This window comes from Triticum urartu, chromosome 6A, assembly GCF_056163025.1.
Source record: "Triticum urartu cultivar PI428250 chromosome 6A, HENAU_Tu73, whole genome shotgun sequence".
NCBI classification, from domain to species: domain Eukaryota; kingdom Viridiplantae; phylum Streptophyta; class Magnoliopsida; order Poales; family Poaceae; genus Triticum; species Triticum urartu.
This window is the reverse complement of record NC_141878.1, coordinates 453,645,328-453,668,707: the sequence shown is the minus strand read 5'-3', so window position 1 is coordinate 453,668,707 and position 23,380 is coordinate 453,645,328. Positions and strand designations below refer to the sequence as shown.

The window sequence follows — 23,380 nt, the reverse complement described above, 5'->3', positions numbered from 1 at the left end:
AAGTCTTGAGCATGCATATTTACTTCTTGTAGTTTCTTTGGCATGCTTTCTTTCTTTGACCCAATATATGGGGGGAACTCCACCAGGTCTCAAATTGGATGAGATGTGCATGAAATTCATTTTCATATCTATATGCACATATTTATGTGGAGTTTGTCCTATGTGTTGTTGGTTCTCTAACTCTTTGGTCCCAATGAGTTTGGGTACCTTTTTGTTTGTGTTGTTGTTCTAGGAACAAGTGGAGATGCATTGGATGCTCGGCTCACTCACAAGGAAGGTGGTGTCACCATGTGCTTATTGGAGTCAAGCTATGATGATTAATGAACTACTATATACCTTTAATTGGTATCTACTACATCCTTCCAATGTTATCTCGGTAACAAGTATCTTCATATACTTCATGCACACATTTCTTGCATCAACCTTGTGTAGGTTGTATCATGGCATGTTATCCATTCTTTCTTGTGATACTTGTTTCCTTTCTCAAAGCATCCCAACAATGATGTCTCGTTGCTAGTTGTGATGTCTTTGATGGGTGTGTGGTAGGAATTCATTTATATACTCTAAGACCATATCTAGCCATGTGCTATGCTTCCAAGCAAATATCTTATTGGTATATGTATGACTTCCTTTTGGATATCTTGTTCCTTCGTGTTGTAACTATTTCGGGTGTACATCCTTCTTTGTAGATATATATCATCATGATCTAGTCTACCTAGAACCATATACACTTGAGAGAAATTACATCTCTAGATGATATCCTTTCTTTCACGCCCACCTTGTCTTTCTTATGTTATTTCTTTGGTGGCTCCGTGAAGGCTTTTGCCTTGAGTGCGTATCATATCTTATTGCATCTTAATGCACTCTTGTGTGGTGAAGATTATTTTCCTCATGCTTATCTCTATGAGGCTTTTTCCATCTTAATTGGTATCCCTCGTCTTGATGAGGCTTTCATCTTCTATCTTCGCCCCGGGTTGTCACAAGCATAGGTTCTCTATATGCTTATTAGTAAGCTTGTGAACCCATTTGCTTGTTGTGTGTGGGAATGATAGGCCTTGCACTGTGTTGCCTCATTCTTTCAAGACTCTATTGATGCTTAATGCTCATCCATACATTAGTCTTCTCAAGTGCATTGCCTTGACTCACACACATCATTTTGGTTAAGCCCATTCTTAAGTTGCCTCTTTCACCTATTGCTCTACCATGTGTTTGTTACATGTACTAGGCTTAGTTTCCTATATGCTCACATGCACTTGTTGTAAGTTTCTATTGATTTTGGGGGAGCTATGATCCTATTTTGTGCACTTTGTTTCCAAATTCAAATATTCTTATGTGTGCACAAATCATGGGGAGCCTCTCTAGTTTCTTTAGAACACTCCTTTGCTCATATCATAATATCTTTTATTCATGTAGCTCGTAGGATCTTTGGCCTAGTTGGTTCAATTGGTATCTTTTGATAGCTTGCTTCAATTGGTATCTTTTCATTGCTTGATTGCTTGTTTCTCTCTTTGTTATGTCCTTATGGCATATCATTCCTTTAGCAATCTTGGTGCCTCAATATAGTTGGTCTTCCTCCAAGTATTACCGCTGGATATGTGTATTGCATTCCACTCTCTTGTTGAGAAATACACAATTTATGGAGGAACACAATTTATATTGGCCTTCTATGTTTTTCGCCCATTTTGGCAATCGATGCCAATGGGGAGAAGTTTCAGAGAGTTTTGTGGAGAAGTCTTCAGAGTTTTCTCCTTACTTTGGTTTTGCTCCTAAGCACTTGCATCTCATACACATGCATTATTGGTTGTTGCATTGCTTGGTGATGCATAATTCCTTGTATAAACTCTCATGAAAGTGATTGTCATCAATTACCAAAATGGGGAAGATTGAAAGACCATGCGGTGCCCCCATGTTTGGTTTTGGTAATTGATGACAATCTCTATGGACTAATGGTTTCCTTGAGTTATATTTGAAGGTTTTGTCCATAGGCTTTTCTTGGAGTACATGTGTTGGTTTCAAGGAGAGTTTGTGTCGACCAAGGTGCTATTCAAGGAATTATCCAAAGATTGGTCATTTGAGAGTTGATCTTATTGCAAGCATGTCTTGAAGAAGAAGATTGTGTGATCATTCATGTTTACCTTCAAGACATCATCCAAACGAAGAGAGTTGGAAAGATTCAAGGTTGATCAAGACTAAGTCAAGAGTGAATCAAGTTGATCAACTCACAAAGAGTAGAAGATGTACCGAGAGGAATCAAGTGATCCCATGGTATGGTAAGCATTGTCCATTGCACTTTGTGTACTAACCCATGGTCTATGTGAGAGTCTATGTGGGGTTAGGTACGTGTCCATGGCTTGCGTCAAGAGGATGATATCATACAACCCATGGGAAGGATGACATCAAGTGGTGATCGTCATCAAGATTGCCGTGTGCAATTTCAAGTGGAGAATCACGAAGAGATCAAGTGATTGAAGCTTTCCATCCATTGTGGTGTCAATGGACTTGTGAAGATGTGCCGAAGAGTGGCTCACCCATAGTGGAGTATGGGGGAGCAATCATCTAGTCTTCATCGACCCAACGCAATCAAGAAAGATGGTCCATCTTGAGGAGGACAAGATCGTCATCATCTAACTCAAGTGGATCATGTGCAAGGCAAAGGTTTGCCCTTGATAGGTTTTCTATTTTACCGGTCTCATGGTGGTAGTTGGGAGACCGGGTTATAGGATCGATAGCCGTACTATCAAGGGGGGCTCTCAAGTGAGTAGCTTGATCGTATCGTTCGTCGAGAGCTCAAATCCTTGCATCCTTGCATCATGTTTCTTGGTTCTTGTTTGGTTCTCTTTGTGAGTCTTAGAGCTTATGGTCATCTTGATGACAAACTTGGTTTCATCGAAAACGGAGTTCGCATGCGTCTTCTATGATGTTTTCGGTGTTGGAGGTTTTACCGGTCTTTTCTGAGGAAGGGTTCTCACCATTTTCTTATGGGCCTTTTCTCATTTACTTCTTATTGATATTTCTTTGAAGATTGTGTTAGCCCTTGTCGCTAGCTTTCCAACAAACTTGGTTTCATCGAATTCGGAGTCCGTTTGCAAAAGTTGTGGCAGTTTTGGTGTTCTGAAAAGGCTGCAGCGGTACTACCGCGAATTGGAGCGGATGTATTTTTTTACTACCACTCCACAGCAGTACTACCGCAGCTCCTACAGCGGTAGTACCGCTCCGGACCAAAAACTCGTCCCAAGTCTTGCGGTGGTAGGCCCGGATGTATTTTTTAGTACAGCTCGCAAGCAGTAGTACCGCTACCATTTGCGGTAGTACCGTGAGGATGAGCGGTAGTACCGCTCCGGCGGTTCTTCTGGCCTATTGCCTCCTCGCTGTTGTTTTTCAAAGGGGTACTTCCGCCCTAGAGCGGTACTACCGCTCTGTGCGGGCTGTGAGCATAACGGTTGGATTTTTCCCCACCTATAAAAGGGGGTCTTCTTCCCCAATGAACCTTATCCTTTTAGCTCGTGTTCTTCCCCCATTGTTGACCTTCTTCGAGTTTGCTAACTCTCAATCCCTCCAATGATTCTTGCTAGTTTTTGAGGGAAAAGAGAGAGGAGATCTAGATCCACGTTTCCACCAATCACTTTCCCCTCTAAGTGAGGGGAACCCCTTGGATCTAGATCTTGGAGTTCTTCATGTTCTTCTTTCGTTCTTCCTCTCATTTTCTTCCCTAGCATTAGTTGCTTTGGTGGGATTGGGAGAGAAGGACTTGGGCACTCCGTGTGCCCTTGCCATTGCATTTGGTGCATCGGTTTGAGTTCTCCACGGTGATACGTGGAAGTGAAATTTGAGAAGATTGTTCCTCTTGGGTGCCTTGGCGTCCTAGACGGTTGGTGGTGTTCGGAGCTCAATCATTATGGTGTAAAGCTCCGGGCAAGCGTCGGGGTCTCCAATTAGGTTGTGGAGATCGCCCCGAGCAATTTGACGGGTACCAGTGACCGCCCCCAAGGGTTGCCAAAGTGTACGGATTCGGTGACCGCCCCCAAGGGTTGCCATTTGTACGGGTTCGGTGACCGCCCTCAAGGGTCCCTTAGTGGAATCACGACATCTTGCATTGTTCGAGGGCGTGAGGAGATTACGGTGGCCCTAGTGGATTCTTGGGGAGCATTGTGCCTCCACACCGCTCCAAACGGAGATTAGCATCTGCAAGGGTGTGAACTTCGGGATACATCATCATCTCCGCGTGCCTCGGTTATCTCTTACCCGAGCTCTTTACTTATGCACTTTACTTTGTGATAGCCATATTGTTTCTTATCATATATCTTGCTATCACCTAGTAGTCTATCTTGCTTAGCATAAGTTGTTGGTGCACATAGGTGAGCCTAGTTGTTGTAGGTTTTGTGCTTGACAAATTAACCGCTAGGTTTATTCCACATTTGTTCAAGCCTAAACCGTAATTATTTTAAAACGCCTATTCACCCCCCCCCCTCTAGGCGACATCCACGATCTTTCAGCGTAAACACAAGTTAAGCTATTTGGTTACATGCAACATATGTTGCCTGGTAACCTCCTCATGGAGGTGAGGTTGTGAGGTTACCAACACACTAGCAGACATGACACAACCAAAATAGACAGCATGGGAACCAGTTTAGCTTAGTACGAATCTTAAACAAGCAGGACATAGTCTTAAAACAAACAAGAACCAGTTTAACTCTTAGTATGAAGCAATCAGGCAACAGTGAGCGCTCTAGACATTGACAGTGAAGGCGTCGTCATGCTTCTTGCACTTGGTCACCACCTCAACTCCATCGTCGTCGAAGACTATCACCTTCAGGGTGCCGGTAGTCAACAGCTTGAAGGTGACTATGTAGCCGATCCTGATCTCGTGAACAACAGCAAAGGAAGCCCAACCCTGTTCAAGGGTGACCCTGCCGTTCATCGGTCAAACCATCACCCTCCATGCACAGCCGGTGTTTGTCTTGAGCTTGAACTCCTGAGGGACGGCGGGGAAGTGCTTCGTGAACTATAGAGGCATCGACAGGCACTCCAGCTTTGGGGCAAGGATCACCTTGCAGAAGTGGGGTGGTCTACCTCCTCATGGTAATGTCCATAGTTCCTCCACTTGCCGCTGGGCGGCTCCTCCACTGCCACCTCGTCGTCTAAGGGCGGCACCACCTCCTTGCTCTTGTCTAAGACCAGTACCACTTCCTTGCCCTTGTCTTCGGGCGGTACCACCTCCTTGCCCTTAGTGTTCCTCGTCTAGATCTACGTTATAAACAACACGAAGTTCAAAGGATGACAAACATTCATTCAAATCGTGCAACACCCCTATATTTACCCACCCAAGGGCCACCTACTTACCCACCACCGCACTCAATTAACCCTCTCTATCTCTCACTGTCACTCCTATTCAACATCTTTGTTTCACCACCACTCCATCGCCATGAACCCCTTCCCCCGAGGCATTGGATGGAGGGCTTTCTTCATTGGTTGCTCGCTCACTGACCGCACCAAGTTTGAAAACACCAAGAAAGTGTGCTCTAACTTCACCAGCATCGAGGACATGCCTAAGGAGGTAGATGTTGGGGAACGTAGTAATTTCAAAAATTTCCTACGCACACGCAAGATCATGGTGATACATAGCAAGGAGAGGGGAGAGTGTTGTCTACGTACCCTCGTAGACCGTAAGCGGAAGCGTTTATCAACGCGGTTGATGTAGTCGTACACCTTCATGATCCGTCCCGATCAAGTACCGAACGTACGGCGCCTCCGCATTCAGCACACGTTCAGCTCGATGACGTCCTCGCCTTCTTGATCCAGCAAGAGGGGCGAAGTAGCAGATGAGTTCCGGCAGCACGACAGCGTGGTGACGGTGTTGGTGAAGAACAATCTCCGCAGGGCTTCGCCTAAGCACTACGAAAACTATGACGGAGGATAAACTAGAGGGGACGGGGTTGCCAGCACACGGCTTGGTGTTTCTTGATCTCTCTTGGGTGCTAGCCCTACCCCTCTATTTATATGTTGAGCCCTGGGGTCGAAACTTGGAGTAAAAGCCTCCTCAAAGTCGGTTTTGCCCGAAAGGAAGAGACCTTCTCGGACTCCAGGGCTAGACGCTAGGGTTCCTGGCGTCTACCCCCTAGACGCCAGGGTTCCTGGCATCTAGCCTCTGGTCTCTACAAAACTTCCTTTTGCACTTTCCAAAAGCCTCGTGGGCTTTCCCCTTTGGCCTAAATAAAGTGTTCTCATACCCAAACATTTCGGGAGACATCCAGAACCCCTTCTGGTGAATTTCGGAACCCTTCCGGAGATCAAACACTACTATCCTATATATCAATCTTTACCTCCGTACCATTTTGGAGTTCCTCGTCATGTCCGAGATCTCATCCGGGACTCCGAACAATATTCGGTCACCAACATACATAACTCATATAATACTATATCGTCAACGAACGTTAAGCGTGCGGACCCTACGGGTTCGAGAACTATGTAGACATGACCGAGACACCTCTCTGGTCAATAACCAAAAGCGGAACCTGGATGCCCATATTGGCTCCTACATATTCTACAAAGATCTTTATCGGTCAAACCGCATAACAACATACATTGTTCCCTTTGTCATCGGTATGTTACTTGCCCGAGATTCGATCGTCGGTATCCTCATACCTAGTTCAATCTCGTTACCGGCAAGTCTCTTTACTCGTTCCGTAATGCATCATCCCGCAACTAAATCATTAGTCACATTGCTTGCAAGGCTTATAGTGATGATCATTACCGAGAGGGCCCAGAGATACCTCTCTGATACACGGAGTGACAAATCCTAATCTCGATCTATGCCAACTCAACAAACACCATCGGAGACACCTGTAGAGCACCTTTATAATCATCCAGTTACGTTGTGATGTTTGGTAGCACACAAAGTGTTCCTCCGGTATTCGGGAGTTGCATAATCTCATAGTCATAGGGACATGTATTAAGTTATGAAGAAAGCAATAGCAACAAACTAAACGATCAAGTGCTAAGCTAATGGAATGGGTCTTTTCCATCACATCATTCTCCTAATGATGTGATCCCGTTCATCAAATGAAAACACATGTCTATGGTCAGGAAACTTAACCATCTTTGATTAACGAGCTAGTCAAGTGGAGGCATACTAGGGACACTCTGTTTTGTCTATGTATTCACACATGTACTAAGTTTTCGGTTAATACAATTCTAGCATGAATAATAAACATTTATCATGATATAAGGAAACATAAATAACAACTTTATTATTGCCTCTAGGGCATATTTCCTTTAGTAGACGTTGTGGTGGCAAAGGCGGCGGAGGAGGAGTTGAAGACATTGATTCCTGACCTAGTCAAAGGCGCTATGCCCGTGGACATACTGCGTTGTGCGATGGATGAGGCCGAGTCCGGCGATGCTGGTCAGAGAGCCAGATGGGCCAAGTACATGCGGTACGGGGCTCGTCAAGATCAACTGGCCGCCACTGTGGCGCCGACCGTCATCGTTCTAGAGTCGGACGAGGACGAAGAAGTGGTGGAGGTGGTGATAGAGGTGCTGGATCCATGCCACCGTACCGTAGTATGCTAATCGTTTTGGATGACGGTAAGGATGAGGAGATGGTGCACTCTAGGTCAAGCCAGAGGTGGACAACTATAAGGCCAAGGGCCCCTGCCGCTCCAAGCGCCTCCAGGGTCCCCATGGCTAGGATTTAGCGGTATTGTGTGTAAGTTTGATTTACCCCCATTCCCCAATCCCCTTGTACTCAATCTAGATCGAACCCTACAATCCATCACTACTCCTAAATAAAGATGTGTTGATCAATCCTATCAAATCCCCACAATCAATCGTACCCTTAGCACGCGAATCGAATCCGAAATCAAATCTAATATGTGAATCGAATGCAGAAAATCGAGAGCGAGGAAGTGAAACATAGGGCTTACCGCCATTGTCGAAGTGCTGCCGGTGAACAATGCTGGTGCTCGCCTTGTTGTTCTTCGCTTCGCTGATCCTTGTTGCCGGTGTGAGAGTGGGGAGAGGAGAAGAGAGCAGTGAGGAAAGGTGAGGGTAATTATGTCGGCGCTTTGGGAAACAAAGCGACATCTTGAGCGTGGCACCTCGCTTGCAGCCACCGCCGCCCACGTGCATCCTATGGCCCTGGCCATGGAAAAACTACCGACTTGACCATTCGCAACGGGCCTGGCCCGAAGGTGCTTTAACTTCCATGCTATGCAGGCCAAACAGTGAATGCCGGCAACCAAACGGGCATTTTCTTTCTAGATGGACCTGGTTGGGGTGTATACGAGCAACCAAACACGTCATTACTATGCAGTCTTAAAACATTCAAATAGGAAAGCTATGGCCTCCCTAAGCACGCTCATCTCATTGTCCATTTTGAATGAGAGGAACACGATTGTCTTTCGAAACAAAGGTGCGCCGTTGTCGATCCTACTCGACAACATTAAGAAGGAAGCCTCGCTTTGGGTGGCCTCAGGTGCTAGGAAACTGGGACAATCATGCGAGGAATAATTCATTTGTTGTATTAAGGGGTGTAATTTCTTAACACAAACTCTCCTTCTCTCTTGATTAATATACGAGGCAAATTTTTGCCCCCATCTAAAAAACATTCAAATGAGAAAAAAAGATAAGAAAAGCAAGCCAGCATGCTCAACTCAACTAAACATGATTACACGACACATTCATGCAGCACAAATCATATTGTTAGACCACGATCCATGTCAGGTGACTAATTGTGCTACCATGTCTAAAAAAGTGTTTATCTGTTAGAAACGTGGGGAAAATATGACAAATAAAAAAGAAATAAAAATAAGTAAAGACACAAAAACAAACCAAAAGGAAATAAAATTGAAAATAGACAAAAGTGAAAATTGAAACCAGTAGAATACTGATGAACATGACAGAAACCGGCATATGTTTTTTTAGTACAACGCCACACTTTTATTCAATGATTCAATCATAGTGTTCATAGTGATACACACATTGGTGTGGGGGGGGGGGGGGGGGGGGGATTGGATAACCAAATATACCAAGCAACCTTGAAGAAGTCGCCATTCTGGCTAAATTAGGTGCCTCCTCATTTGATGTGCGTTCTTCATAGCATATTTCACATGCCAAAAGCTAAAGCTTTCAAGCATTGATCCGGCGAAGGATAATGCAACAATCTCAATAACCCCAATAACCACTTGTGCCGTTTTTCATGTTCAAATCCATAACTAATTTTAGGCAATCTGAAGCAATGCAGATCTTAGCCAGGCCCAGATCGGCTCCCGGTGTAAAAGCTTTTTTGCATGTATACGCCTCCATGCCCTCGAAGACGAATACAGATGCCCCAATGAATGTTTCATTTTCATCATAGCAGACCACTCCAGCCACACCCCAACTCGTATACGCTGCCACAACCCCATCTACATTAAGCTTTGCTTCACCTGGTCACCGTCCAGTTACGTGCTCCCTTGTGCGCCGCAAGCGACATATGTAGGGGATAACGCCCTGTTACAAGGCAAATTTGGCCAGCCCACTTCAGCGTTCGCTACGTTGTTTCGTTTGCTATACTGTTGAATCGTTTTTTTTTTCTCGTTGTTGTTTTTGTTCCACCTTTTTTTCCTTTGTTTCGTTCGTTGCACTGCTACAACGGGTTTTTCTCCAGTTTTCTTGTCCTGGTCTTTTGTTTTGTTTGTTTGTTCTTTTGTTTTTTGTGCTGTTGCAGGATTCCTTGGTTTTTCGGTTGTGGTTTTTTTCCAGCTTTTTTATGGTTTACCTTTTTGCTTCTTCTAGTTTTTCTGTTTTTCTTTTATCTTTTTTAATACATGTGAATATTTTTTTAACATGGCAAACATTATTTTAATACACAGCTAACATGTTTTCAGTACACGCCGAACAATTTTTTAATGCATGGCAGATAAATTTTTAAACATGAAGAAACATGGCGATCAATTTTTATTAAACATGATGACTGTTTTTTAATATATGGCAAACTTTTTAAATATATAGTGAACAATTTTTAAATACAATAAAATTTTAATATATAGTGAAAAATATTTACATATGTGCTGAATATTTTTTAATACACGTGAAAAAATTTAAAACAAAATTTTATTTTTGTGTATTTAAAATTTCGTATGGAAATCTGAAAACCAGACCGAAAAAGCCGCTACAAAGAGCTACTCCCTCCATTCAGAATTACTCGTCCAAAAAATAAATATATCTAGATGTATTTTAATTGTAAATACATTTATTTTTGTGACAAGTAATTTCGAACGAAGGGAGTACATGGCTACAGAAACAAAGGTTAGCACGCTTATTGAGCTGGCCCATTGCGCTCGCTTCAGCGTCGCCTCAAGCGTCAACTAGGAGGTCTCTCTCTCTCTCTCCAAAAAAAAGGAGGTCTCGATTTACCTGCTCTGACCCTCCAAAGCCCGACGCCGGAGCCGTCCGCCCGTGGTAGGACAAAGGAGATGTCGTCGGCGGCGCAGCAGCTGCCGCGGACGGAGTCGCGGACGCTGTCGGGGCACGAGGGCGCGGTGCTCGCCGTTCGCTTCAACCACGACGGCAAGTACTGCCTGAGCTGCGGCAAGGACCGCACCGTCCGCCTCTGGAACCCCCACACCGGCGCCCACGTCAAGACCTATAAATCCCACGGTCGCGAGGTTCGCGACGTGAACGCGTCCTCGTACGCACCCTCGCTCTCAACCCTTCTTCCCATCTGATTTGGGGGCGGGGAATTTAACGGCGACTCGGTTCGCAGGGACAACGCCAAGCTGGTGTCGTGCGGCGGGGACAAGCAGATCTTCTACTGGGATGTTGCCTCCGGCAAAGTCATCCGCAAGTTCCGCGGCCACAACAGCGAGGTAATGTATCAGCCATCGATTGATTGGGATATCGTAATGCGGTACTGATGCCCTCGCTTAGTGCTGCTATTGAGGGCTTGTTGTTTTCAGTTTTCACTTATACTATAAATTAAGCAAATTCGGTGTCATAGGAGCAAGCTGCTGGAAAGATTTATAATTATTTCTATGCCAGTGTTACTTTAATGGTTTTAGCTCTGTATCTTGTGTGAAGTAGTAGCAATGTTATAGTAAAAACTACTGTATTTAGTTGTTTGTGATTGTAATTGAAACAGCGTTGTGCAGACCACTGTAATTTGTAGAAGAAATAGAGAGGGGATTGGTGGAATATTGTTGTATTGATTGAGCCTTGTGGGTATATATATAGGAGTGCATGATCAACTTGGAGTACAAGAAAGGTAGAAATAAACCCTACGCTATCCTATGTTTCCTAACTAATCACGATACTCAACATAATTCAACAATGTGAATCCTGTAGTTTCACTATGATGTTGGGAACTATTCGTTGTACCCTGGAGGGCGTCTTCACCTCTGTTCATTTTACGATTGCTACTGTAACGGAGAACCTCATAGGGAAAGTACTCTACAAGCAAGCTGTAAAATGCTGAATTCTGCACGTCGTGGTATTACTACTGTTTTTAGAACTCAAATACCATGTCCAAATCAGTGCACCAATACCATACTTCTGTAATGGCACTCTTGTGGTGTTATGCTGTTGTTCAATTTACATGCATTACCATACATCGACAGTGTCATTATTATTAGGCCCATCAGGAATACCCAAAAGCTGACAAAAGAGCAGGTTTATGACAGATGTTTGAATCTTGATGATTCTCCATTTTTGCTGAGATTTCTCCATTCTGCTTCCTTTAGGTCAATTCAGTGAAGTTTAATGAGCACAACACTGTTGTACTGTCAGCTGGTTATGACCGTTCGGTGCGTGCATTTGACTGCAGGTCACAGAGCAGTGATCCGATTCAGGTATTTATTTTTATTGTTAAAAAACATATGGATTCGTCAATCATAGTCATAGTTTTTTTTTTCTCATATACTTGGTTATGTCATGAATTTTATCTCCTAGTGCAGACAATTGATACTTTTCAAGACAGTGTAATGTCAGTTAATGTAACCAACACCGAAATAATTGCTGGCAGTGTTGATGGTACTGTCCGAACATTTGATATTCGCATGGGCAGGTAAGTGCATACCTTGTTCCGTACTCAAGTCTCAACTGATTTGCTATATTTTCTAAATGAAAATTTCAGTCTTCTCTTTTATTAAACAAGGAAGTGTTGTTCGAATCCTAATCAATTCCTTGACTGGTTCTACATTGTTTAATGATCTATTTCTATCTCATTCTTAACAGGGAAACTGTCGATAACCTGGGTCATCCTGTCAACTGTATATCTTTGTCGAATGACCGCAATTGCCTCTTGGCTAACTGTTTGGATTCTACCGTGAGGCTTCTTGACAAGTAAGTACTCTTCAAAAGCTGACAATCTCAACTTGACAAAAAGTTGCTAGGGCGCCCCCTCTATTTAGCACTCAGGAGCAATTAGGGGCTATTTGAAATTTGAAGCAGTCAGACCCCCTATCCTTTGTAGAATGATGAAATCAGACCCTTCAATTAGTTTTCCTTGGAATTATGACATGGCCAGTAGTTATGTAACATGTACTTTCAGTTCCTTATCATAGGAATTTTTGTCACACATGAACTACAAACAGAGTCCAGTCCTTCACTTCACTTTACTTGACTGGATAGCTACCGATCTATTTCCTTTACGACACATGGGGTCTTCTTTATCTTGCCATCAGAGCTCTTGCTGTCTAAATCTGTCCAACCAAAGAGTTTCATCTTCAAATGGCAGCTGTGGTCAACTCTTGTTCGTGCTTTGGAGATTCTTCGGATTTGAACCTGCTGTTTCATCTTCAAGTGTCTCAAACAATAGTTTGAGAAATTACAGTGCCTTCTTGGAAGTTAGCCGGTCAAACGGCCAGTTTTTCCTTGTTCATGGAGACAGATGTCCTAATTGAACGTACTTCCCCCGTTCCAAATTAATGGAAGTTCTACTTGAAAAATATATCAACATCTACAACATCTAATTACTCCCTCCGTCCCATAATATAAGATCGTTTTGCAAGCAGTTTTAGCTTGCAAAACGATCTTATATTATTGGACGGAGGAAGTAGTTTCCTTAGATTCATCATAAAATATTTTTTTCATACTACGTTTATTTGACGTTGTAGATATTATCACAATTTTCTATGGACTTGGTCAAATATTGAGAAGTTTGAAATAGGACAAAGCTAGAACTTCAATTAATTTGGAATGGAGGAATTAATGAGGTATAGTTGTGCATGAGCGTTTTTTTTTTGGTGGTGGTGGGAGCCATAGCTTGAACCTTGAAATAATGTCCGACATTGAATGACTTTCTTGTGCTTTTGGTATCTGCATTATTTCTGTTTTTGGGAGAAACGGCAAGCGACGAGATTAGGGTCATATACAGAGTTTTTGTTTTGTTTCCTAGCAAGTCTTAAGATTGACGAGGGATCGCAAATCTCTGTTGTACATGGAAGTACATGTTTGCATGAAATACAGCCATTTAATCTTTCCATATGAAATATGATGAAATGTAGCACCATTTTGTTGTGGAGGGGGTCTCATTGACCAAGTTCCAAATAGAGGAATCTCACTGCACTGTTGCCTTAAGCATGCATGACTTTTGGTAGTAATCAAACCTACTGCCTTTTGTTATTTATTAGGAACTCTGGGGAAATGTTACAAGAGTACAAGGGCCATATATGCAAGGTATCACCTGTTATGATTGCATTGGTTACTTCAATATTGCAGAAAAGAAACACTGTCTCAGTTTTTTTGTCCTTACAATTTCCAGTCCTTCAAGATGGATTGCTGCCTGACCAATGATGATGCATTTGTTATCGGCGGATCCGAGGACGGGTTTGTTTTCTTCTGGGAGTTAGTGGATGCACCTATTGTTGCGACTTTCCGAGCACATAGCTCTGTGGTATTATTTCCTTGTCAGAATTGCATCTTATGCTTCTTTGTTTTGTTATTATTGGTTAAGTATTGTTTCCTACTTTAGTTTGAATTTTCTTCTTCACAATTTTTTCTTATGCTACTCTTTCTTTTGGCAGGTTACCAGCGTCACTTATCACCCAACAAAGACCTGCATGTTGACGTCATCTGTCGATGGGACCATTCGTGTTTGGACCTGAAGATAGAAATTGCTGATGTGTGTTATCTCTACTGATGCGCCTATGACAGTGTTCTTCGTATCATCCATCTACTCCCTCTGTCCGGAAATACTTGTCATTGAAATGGATGTATCTAGATGTATTTTAGTTCTAGATACATCCATTTTCATCCATTTTGATGACAAGTAATTCCGGACGGAGGGAGTATGTAGTTTGAAGGACTCAGAAGCATAATGTGTACTACTCCATGTGACATGCTGACATGAGAACAAACTCAAGGATTCAGATGCGCAATCCCTTTTTGAGAAACGTTGTTGCTACTATGTTGTACTGACTCCATGGATATGTAGTATATATATATATATATATATATATATATATATATATATATATATATATATATATATATATATATATATATATATATACTACATATCCATGGAGACCTTGAATGGCCGGCTATGGTGCGAGGTTTTTTAATCTTTGACGGGTGGTGTCGCGGGGGGGGGGGGGGGGGGGGGGGGGCGAGCAGGGGCCTGGCCCCCCCTAATGATCGAGCGATGCTGTCTAATTAGCGATATGAAAGCATGTAATCCCATGTATATTTATACTTGGCCCCCCTATCTCAGCGTTAAGTTTAGAAAAGGGAATAAGGCCCATGTGAAGCCCACTAGCAGTCAGGTTGGGCTATTGGCTCAAGTCTCCTCCGGGGCGTTGTGTTCTCCTGTGATTAGTATGCAGAAAATTATCCGCAGCCGTTCCGTGCCCTAGGGCGGCCGCCTCTGCTCTCCCAGCCTGCTGCTGCTCTCGATCCTATTCTTACGGCGATGGCGCGACGCAACCTTCTTCAGTTGTCAAATCTTCCGGATCCAACCAACGGGAACTAGCCAAGGACACATGGTTTAACACATCACTATATCACACCATCTAGTAATTTCAATTCTCGTCTTGTATCGTTGTTCAAATTATACATCAGCTTTTTGTTGTTTACTTGTTTCGGTTGTGTGATTTGTGATGGTACGATCCTATCTTGTATTATCCTTGAAATAATGGTGATCATGATGCGAATTATCTTATATGAGTTCCTATTTGTGATGCAAATTTTTCCTATGCCGAACAGCTAATTGTGAGACTGCAATTCGACAGATACGAAGATAAAAGCGCCACGAAATGCCTCTATGATTAATTCTTTTTAAGCCGGATTCTTCAAGTTCTCAACCTACTGAATTGTTAATGATGCTGATGCGCAAGTTACAAATCCCAGTCGAATTGACACTCATAATAAGAATATGCCGGACATGGTAAAAGTTGTAGAATAAGAAAACAACATAACCCCAAGTTATCCGCAAGACCTGATAAACATTGTCAAATTGGAGCTACCACCGGACAAGCAAGATGAAGCTCCAATTTCTATATACACATGAGGGACCATATCAGCGACAAAGTGCCCCTAAACACTCTAACTATTTCTTTATCAGTTAAGCGCCGCCATATGGGAGACGAGTTACTTCGATATTGAATGATCTTACATGTTGAAAAAGAGTTAGCAGGTAATTTCTCTTGCAGTGAAATTATTAAACTTTTTCATCTTATTTGGCAATTGTAGAGGCGAATTTAAACTCATACAATCATATGCATGTTTTTTAGTGTGCAACACATCAATATATAGTATGATTATAGTTATTTACTTTTGCTCCAGAAAAAAATGAACTTGACCTAGCCCCCCTTATACCAAAATCCTGGCTCCGCCCCGTTGTGACATAGTTCTTTGAGAGAGATCCAGCAAATTGTTGGCTTTGATTGTTGATGTTTAGCACAACGCAATGGAAGATCAAGGGCGAAATATAAAGGAGCTGAAAATGAAGAAAACTATAGCCCACCTACAGCCCTATTGGCTGCAAGACATGGTGGTGATCCTAAGATCAAGGATGAAAAGGAAAGGTACTGAAAATGAAGAAAATTACAGCCTTATTGGCCGCAAGACAAATAGCAATGTCTCATGGTGGATCCCCAAAAGGGGGCTTAATGTATTTTGCTCCAGCTAGGTGCCAAAGCTCCATTGATCGTCTGATTGCGATGACAATCTCTTGTGCGGAGGCGATCTTTCCCTTGAAAGTGCGCTTGTTGGCTTCCTGCCAAATCTCTCATAGGACCAGCATGGTCAAGGATTTTTTATATTCTTCTTCTATGCTCGGGTGCAACCTTGTTGTCGATTGACGTAGCGATGTCCGTGCAACAGCTCATCATCTGCCATGAAGCCGATCCCAGCGAGGAGCATCCCTTCTAAGGGCATGAGCAGTGGAAGCATCACATACGGTAGCCTCAGTGCTTCCAGCGAGGAAAGAGACGGTGAGACTACTGGCACAGTTGCTCTTGTCCAACGCAGGCAACACATTTGGACCACCATCTACTTTTTCTCTCAAACTTTCTTCATTTTCTATGTGAGAAACAAACCATGGTGACTAGCGGTCCCTGCACAGGATTCCTGCCTTTTTACCACTTTCTCATGCTTTTGTCAAGGAAGAGGCTGCCTCTTCTGCAAGGGGCCGTTTTGGCCTGCAAGCAGCAGGTTTGGCTTAGCTGGACCGAGCAGGTCGATGTGGAGGGCTGGGGCATCTGTCCATCGTGGAGCGATGGCCATGCCGTAATGCGTCCCCCATGGACCATACCAGCTGCATGGAGACGGGGCAGCACCAGAACAGGTGGCGGGCGTCCTCCAGCTTTCTGAGGCAGAGCTGGCAAAAGTAGCTATTTGGTCAGCCATGGCGTTGCAGGCGACCTTTCCATCAAAGGCGATTTTGGTGCAGAAGCAAACTGAAGATTTTTATCCTTCTAGGCGCCCATGTAGTCCAGAAGAGTTGCCTGAAATTAGTCCCTGAGGATTTGCATTAAGATTTTAGTGGGTTTATGCATAGATTCATGGCACCACCGAAGTCCCTGAGGATTTGCATGAGGTTGTCTATTCCTGTCGTTGTGGGTTTGCGAAGATTACCGTGTCGTCGGTGTATAAACTAACCCTGAGCTTAATTTCCCTGCCTGGCAAAAGGGCTATGAGGTCCATCTTGGTGACCATCTCTAGGAGGCGATGTAGGGGGTCGATGGCGATGATGTACAATAGGGGCATAGTGTCATTTCCTGAGGCCCTGGTGATGGTGAAATTGTAAGGGTGTCTTGTGTAGCACTAAGATATTTAGTCAATTTTTTTATTTCCTTAGACTTAGACCGCGCAAGACAAGCATTTTTCGCTATTTACGATTTCATATTCTTGTTACTAGATGTTCTATAGGAATAAGAAGAAATCGCAACTCCTTTGCGCTACACATAAAATTGGATTTCGAAGGTCCATTTTTTTTTTTCAGAATCCTCTATTTTGGATCTTTAGTACTTTCATTCCTAGTTACTATCCAGGCAAGGTTTGGATTTCAAGAACTACGGTGATTATCAACCAAAATGAAAATGAAGAACATGTAAAACTATTTAATTCGAGGAGTGTTTACTCACACATTCATACTCATAGTGTGCTTTAATTGAAGGAATGTGTACTTGCATCTGCATAGTGTGCTTTAACTAAAGGAATGTTTACCGACAATTTTATTGTTCCTATTGCATAACTCTTGATGGGTAGATCTAAAAAAATTGTTGATGGGTAAGTGGTTTGGGTCTAACTAAGCTATGAATTCAAACTTGAAAATGACAATGAACAAGAAACCGAAGGTCGGTCTAAGAGAAAAGAGGATAGAAATGCAAGAAAGTTGGTTGCATTGAAGAAGTTGCTGAAAGTTTCTGACTCCCAAGGCAAGTTTGTTGAAGATGCGGAAGAAGAAATGCAAGGACTGCCAGGTGCTCCTCCCAGCTCCTAGGCCTAGTAGTTAGGTAATTGTTTTCTTTCTCACATGAGTACCTAAAGAAAGGTACAACCCTTGTTATCTAACAATTTTTTGCAAGAGTTGCTCACTTCCTCAAGTAGTCTTGTTTGGACTATGTTTTTGTGTGTGTGTCTAGTTTCCTTTTATGGTGTCCTGTGTTGCAATCACCTTGTTTATAAGTGGTATATTTGTTTACTTTCGTGTGCACACAATGCACTCCCATGGAATGTGTCATATAATTGGTGTTCCCATACTACCTAATAATATGTACATTTGCATTCCAAAAGAAAAAGTTGTACACACCTAAAGTTATTTAGGCTATAGTCTTATTACTTCAAGTGGAACATCAATGGTGAGCCCTACCTACAACTTTTCAAGTTGTTCTCTACCTCAAGCTCTTAGATTATGTTTGATGTGCTTTGGTGAATCCAATATTCACATTACCGAAAAAGGCTTTCGCCCCGCTTTATATATAAAGCAAAGATCAATATCATCCGATACAAATGCACGCCAACACCACACACACCCAAGGCAGGATACAAAAGCGATGAGTGCAGCAACATCACCCTTAGCACACTACCACGAAGAGATAAAGCCGCATACAACGAACCATGGACTCCAAGGCGGTGCCTTCAGGAAGGATACAACACCCAAGCGTCGCCACCGCCCGATCCGAGGATCAGAGTTTCCCCCGGAGCCGCACGACGGGCGGTGAGAGCCGCGATGACGCCTTCAAGAAGGGAACGAGCTTCGCCGTCGCCGGTCCATCTGAAGATAGAGCAGGTTTTCACCCCGGCCAACACTCGTCGCCACCGAACGCTACACCCCGGCAACCACGCCGCCCACACGGCCATGGTCACCGGGCAGCGCCAAGACACGGGCTCTGCCCAAGAGCATCGTGCACCGCCACCAGGGCCGCCGCCCCGGCATCCAAGACCTTGACACCACTGCACCCGAGACCCGCCGCTACCCCAACCAAAGAGACGAGAAGAAAAGGATCCGCCTTTGCACCCCTGGTCCACCCCCAGCATCGAGACCCAATAGGTCGGCCAACACTGGCATCCATCGACCCATCCTGCAGCCCGTAGCACGAGACGAGATCGGCCCTGCAGCACCGTGGGGCGGGGACGAGGTCAGTCCTGCTGCACCGTGCGCGAGACGAGCTCGGTCCTGCGGCACTATGCGCGAGACGAGCTCGGTCCTGCTGCACCGGGCGTGAGACGAGTGATGGACCGCAGCTGGGAAAGGGCCAGCCCTTCGAAGGGAGTAGCGCCGAGCACCGAGGAGATGGAGAGAAGGCCGAAATGGTCCGATCGCAGACAAGCTAACGCCGGAGAAGCTGGCCGCCGCCGCAAGCAGATCTACCAAGCCACCATGGAGCCGCCACAACACCGGGAGTCCACCACCGCCGGACCTCCACACTTCGCCGCCCACGGCCGGAGCAACGGCCACGCCCGGCAGCTGCCCTACCCGCGTCGCCCAGCGAGCTCATAGCGCCGGAGCCGCCGGGCACGCACCACCGCCGCCACGCGCCGCCGGCCGACCCCCACCACTAGATCCGGCTGGATCCAGCAGGGGGCTGACCGCGCGCCACCTCCCGAGTTGGGAGCGCCGCAGCCGCCCCGCCATGCACGAGACCCAGGGCACCGGCACGCCGCCACCAGCTGGCCGCCCCGTGAGCCCGCCGCCGAGCTGCTGAACACCGCGAAGTCCAGCGCCGCAGCCCGAGGAGGTCGCCCCGTGCCGGCGTCTCATGAGCAGGGGGGAGAAGGGCCCCGCCACCGCCGCGCCCACCGGGCTTTGCTCGACAGAGCTCGCCGGCGACGGCGGGGGAAGGGGAGGAAGGAGGGTCCGAGGTTGCAGCAGGTAAGGTCCCCCCCTGGCGCGCGCGAGCGCGCCGCAGGGGGGTGGGGGAGGAGAGGGGGGAGGGGGAGTGGGGTGAGCCTGGAGGCGCTCGCCCGGCGGCCGGCGGTGGCGGAAGCAGGCGAGAAGGCCGGCGGCGACGGGAGGGGAACCCTAGCAGGGGAGCGGGGGAGTGGGGCAGAGGTCGTTCCTTCGCACATTGAATGACGGACAAACTCCATGAAAGTTCCAAAACTAAAACCCTCAAGATAAGGAACTGCTTGACGCTTGTGGCCCTCGAGAGGTCACCTGAGTGGCCGCATGAATGAACCAATTGATGTACTACTCTGGGTAGCCCCAGGAAGAAAATGAGCTCTCCCACATAGTCGTATACCGGGGGATCCCACACCTGCTTGGTTTCAAGCTCGTGTTCGGAGCTTCCTTGTCATGGCAAAGGTGATTAATAATCGCAATATCGTGTGCTTTCTGGGACCGAGATCGGTCACTTCTTGACCCACTAACCGGTGGTTTTTATTCACTACCACAAATTTCTTCTACCTTTCTTGGACTTGGGCACAAAGATGGTCATGCTCCTTGATATGCCTCTAGCTCTGTGGGCAAACATGCGACTTGAATTTCTGCATGAAAAAGCTTGGACCCGTGAAAAAATCGGTAAGACTTATCAATATACAATTGCCTTTCACTACTTACTCTTAGCTTTACCTGTACTAGGAGTGAAGTGGATGGATGACAATAGTATAAAAGATGCGTCCGCCCCTCCTAACCCTACAAGGACAAATCTGACATACAATTAGGGCTAGGGCCTCCACTAGCGGCGTTAGCCAAGTAGGCACCCACACCATGGGGGCTCGGTGTAGAACTACCATCACGATTAAGCTGTAGCAGTGAGGTGCTGCTGCACCGAAGGAGGTTCCCTTCGATGGGAGAACCGACCAAGCTCTCAGACGCAAAATCCTAAATCACTTGTGTTTTGATGAGACATGAAGCTGAAAACCACCAATGTCAATTATTACCTACCCTTCTTCCAAAGGGAGGTGGATAGGAGCGCCCCTAAGGCCTTGTTCGGTTCTCATGGATTTAATCCACTAGGGGGTCCAATCCCTGCGGGGATTGGGTGAACCCCTTCCCTGCACCCGATCCCCACTAATCCTTGCTAACCCCTTCAGCAGACACCCCCCGCTACAAATAAGTGTTCGTTTTTGTCGCCTCGCTCGGGAGAGATGGGAGTTGCGCTTCGCCCGGGATTCCTTCCACGGGGTGCTAGAGGGTGATTAGTTCCGCATGGATTTGGAGGGGTTTGGGTCGCGGAAGGAACACGCAGGGCTTAAGCGAACGCAGCAATATGGGTGGGCATGGTTTATTCCCCTCGCGGGGGTAATCCGCGTGGACCCCCGTGGATTCGCCTCAAAACCATACGGGGCTGGGAGTAACCGAACGAGGCCTAAGGGGTCTTTGTTCAGCTTAAATAATGGCCGCACTGGTTGACCACCGCATTTTGGTGCTCCGCCTTACAGTGGCAATGTGTTTTCATCTGCCTTCGGCGATCTAGGAGCCTCCTACCTCATTGAGGTGTGAGGTAGCTTGAAGGCCATCCGGGGGATTACTAAGCTTAACGCACCAGGCATAGGAGGGATCCCCTTTTTGGCGAGGGAGGAGGAGGGGTGGCTGATCAAGAAAATTAGATAGGAACAAGAAGTCAGTCGAGCTCGGCAACGTCCCACATGGGCCTTTTATCCTATGCCCCTCGCCCTGCAGACCTGTCGAAGAAGTATCCCGTCAAAAGAAGAAGAAGTTAGTTACGCAGGTGCACAAGCGCGAGAGTCCAATTGTCTGCACGCAAAGCCTTTTCAATTAGGCACTGGCAGGTTATTGACGAGTGGATATGGTTAACTTACTCCACTATAAAAACTCGTGCTAGCGTGGGAAATTAGGGCACTCTGGATGCTTGATATCTGAAACAGTATCAATGAGCATTAAATAGAGCTACAAATACAACAATCCACTACCTTATACTCCCTCCGTTTCTAAATATAAGCCTTTTTAAATATTTCAATACGAACTACGTAGGAATGTATGTAGACATCTTTTAGAGTATGGATTCACTTATTTTGCTCCGTATATAGTCTGTATTGGAATCTCTAAAAGGTCTTATATTTAGGAACAGAGGGAGTATATAAAATTTGTATATGGTAATTAAAATATTGCATCTAGTGAGATTAATATGTGGATCTCTTGTGGAGTGGCCTCGTGTAGTAGAGGGAGAAATAGAAAAAGAGTTGCCACATATGTTCAGTTTTGAAGTTACTATGTACTGGTTCCAGAGACAAGAGTTGTATCATCCTCACGATACATTTTAAGAGCATCTCCAATAGATGGTTCAAAATTTGGCGGTCTAAAATTGGAGATGTAAAATTTGGACCGTCAGAAAGTACGTTTTGGAGCTTCGAAAAAAGCTCAACTCCAACAGATGGTCCAAATTGATGGTCCAAAAGAGCAACTCCAATAGATGATCCAAAATGAAGATGTAAATTTTTTAAAACGACAAATTACTAGTCCATTCAACATAGTTCAAACATCAAATTCAACATAGTTTCATACATGAACTTCAACTACTACTTATTCAAACTACTAGATAAACTACTCCTCATCGTCGGAGTTGCGGAACTGCGCCCAGAACTCCTCCTTCTCCGGGTCGTTGCATCCCTCCTCATCCTCCTCCGAGAAGTCTGCCCAATCCTCCTCGGAAGAGGACTCGATGGGGATCATCGTCGAGGGACCGGCCTCGTCCTCCTTCTTCGCCCCCTTCTTCTTCTGCTCCGCCTCACGCTTCCAGTAGTACTCCAGTTTGGCCTGGACGTACTCCGGATGCTCCCGAGCAAACCTCGCTATTGCCTCCTTGTCGGTCTCGCCAACACTAACGACAACCGACGGCTTCTTCGTCGTCTTCTTCTTCGTCTTGATGCCCTGCGGCACAAGCATCTCCGCTTCCGCCTGACTCTTGATCTCTGGGAAGTTGAGGTGCTCCCGAGGCCTCTCGGCACGCCACACCGCCACGTCGTAGGTACGCGCGGCCTCGTGGGCGGAGGGGTACGTGCCGATCCACCAACGCCTCTCGGCGTCAGAGAACTCCACTCCGAAGTTACCAGAGGGCTTCTGCCTCACGCCGAAGAAGGCCGACTTGCCCTTCGGCGTCTTCTTCGGCGCCACCGGAGAGTGGTGAGAGCGGTGGAGCGGCGGAGGCGTGCGGCCGGGGCGGTGGAGGACGGAGCCGGGCGGGGCGGAGCTGCGGCAGCGTGCGGGGCGGTGGCGGATGGAGCTACCGCGGGCGGGCTGGGGCCGGACGGAGCTGCGGCAGGTCGGAGCTGCGGCGGACGGGGCGGGGCAGACGGGGCGGCGGCGTGCGCTGCGGCCACAGCCGGATCTGCGGTGGGTGGGCAGCAGGGTGGCATGGAAACAGCGGCGGGGGGCGGGGTGGGGCCGGATCTGATGCCAACGGCGTGCGGCAGGGCGGCGGCAGACGGGCGGGAGGTCGCGGGTGGGCGGGCGGGAAAGGAAAGGAAGTGGCGATTGGGCGTTTGCGGGCGGTGGCTA

General features: G+C 46.0%; 1 protein-coding gene and 2 pseudogenes across 1 annotated transcript; 1 reads left to right on the top strand and 2 right to left on the bottom strand.

Annotated features, from left to right (window-relative positions):
• Positions 1-4,726: 4,726 nt before the first annotated feature.
• On the bottom strand, positions 4,727-6,349 carry LOC147965670 (putative B3 domain-containing protein Os03g0621600; annotated as a pseudogene).
• Positions 6,350-10,346: 3,997 nt separating this feature from the next.
• Positions 10,347-14,383, top strand: LOC125513997 (Transducin/WD40 repeat-like superfamily protein). The gene is made up of 8 exons (XM_087528314.1): positions 10,347-10,669; positions 10,745-10,847; positions 11,718-11,825; positions 11,931-12,040; positions 12,211-12,318; positions 13,608-13,653; positions 13,739-13,870; positions 14,001-14,383. Exons 1-8 carry the CDS (start codon positions 10,455-10,457, stop codon positions 14,079-14,081), a joined length of 903 nt encoding a protein of 300 aa, XP_087384440.1. The 5' UTR covers positions 10,347-10,454; the 3' UTR covers positions 14,082-14,383.
• Positions 14,384-18,892: 4,509 nt separating this feature from the next.
• On the bottom strand, positions 18,893-19,681 carry LOC147965669 (uncharacterized; annotated as a pseudogene).
• Positions 19,682-23,380: the final 3,699 nt, after the last annotated feature.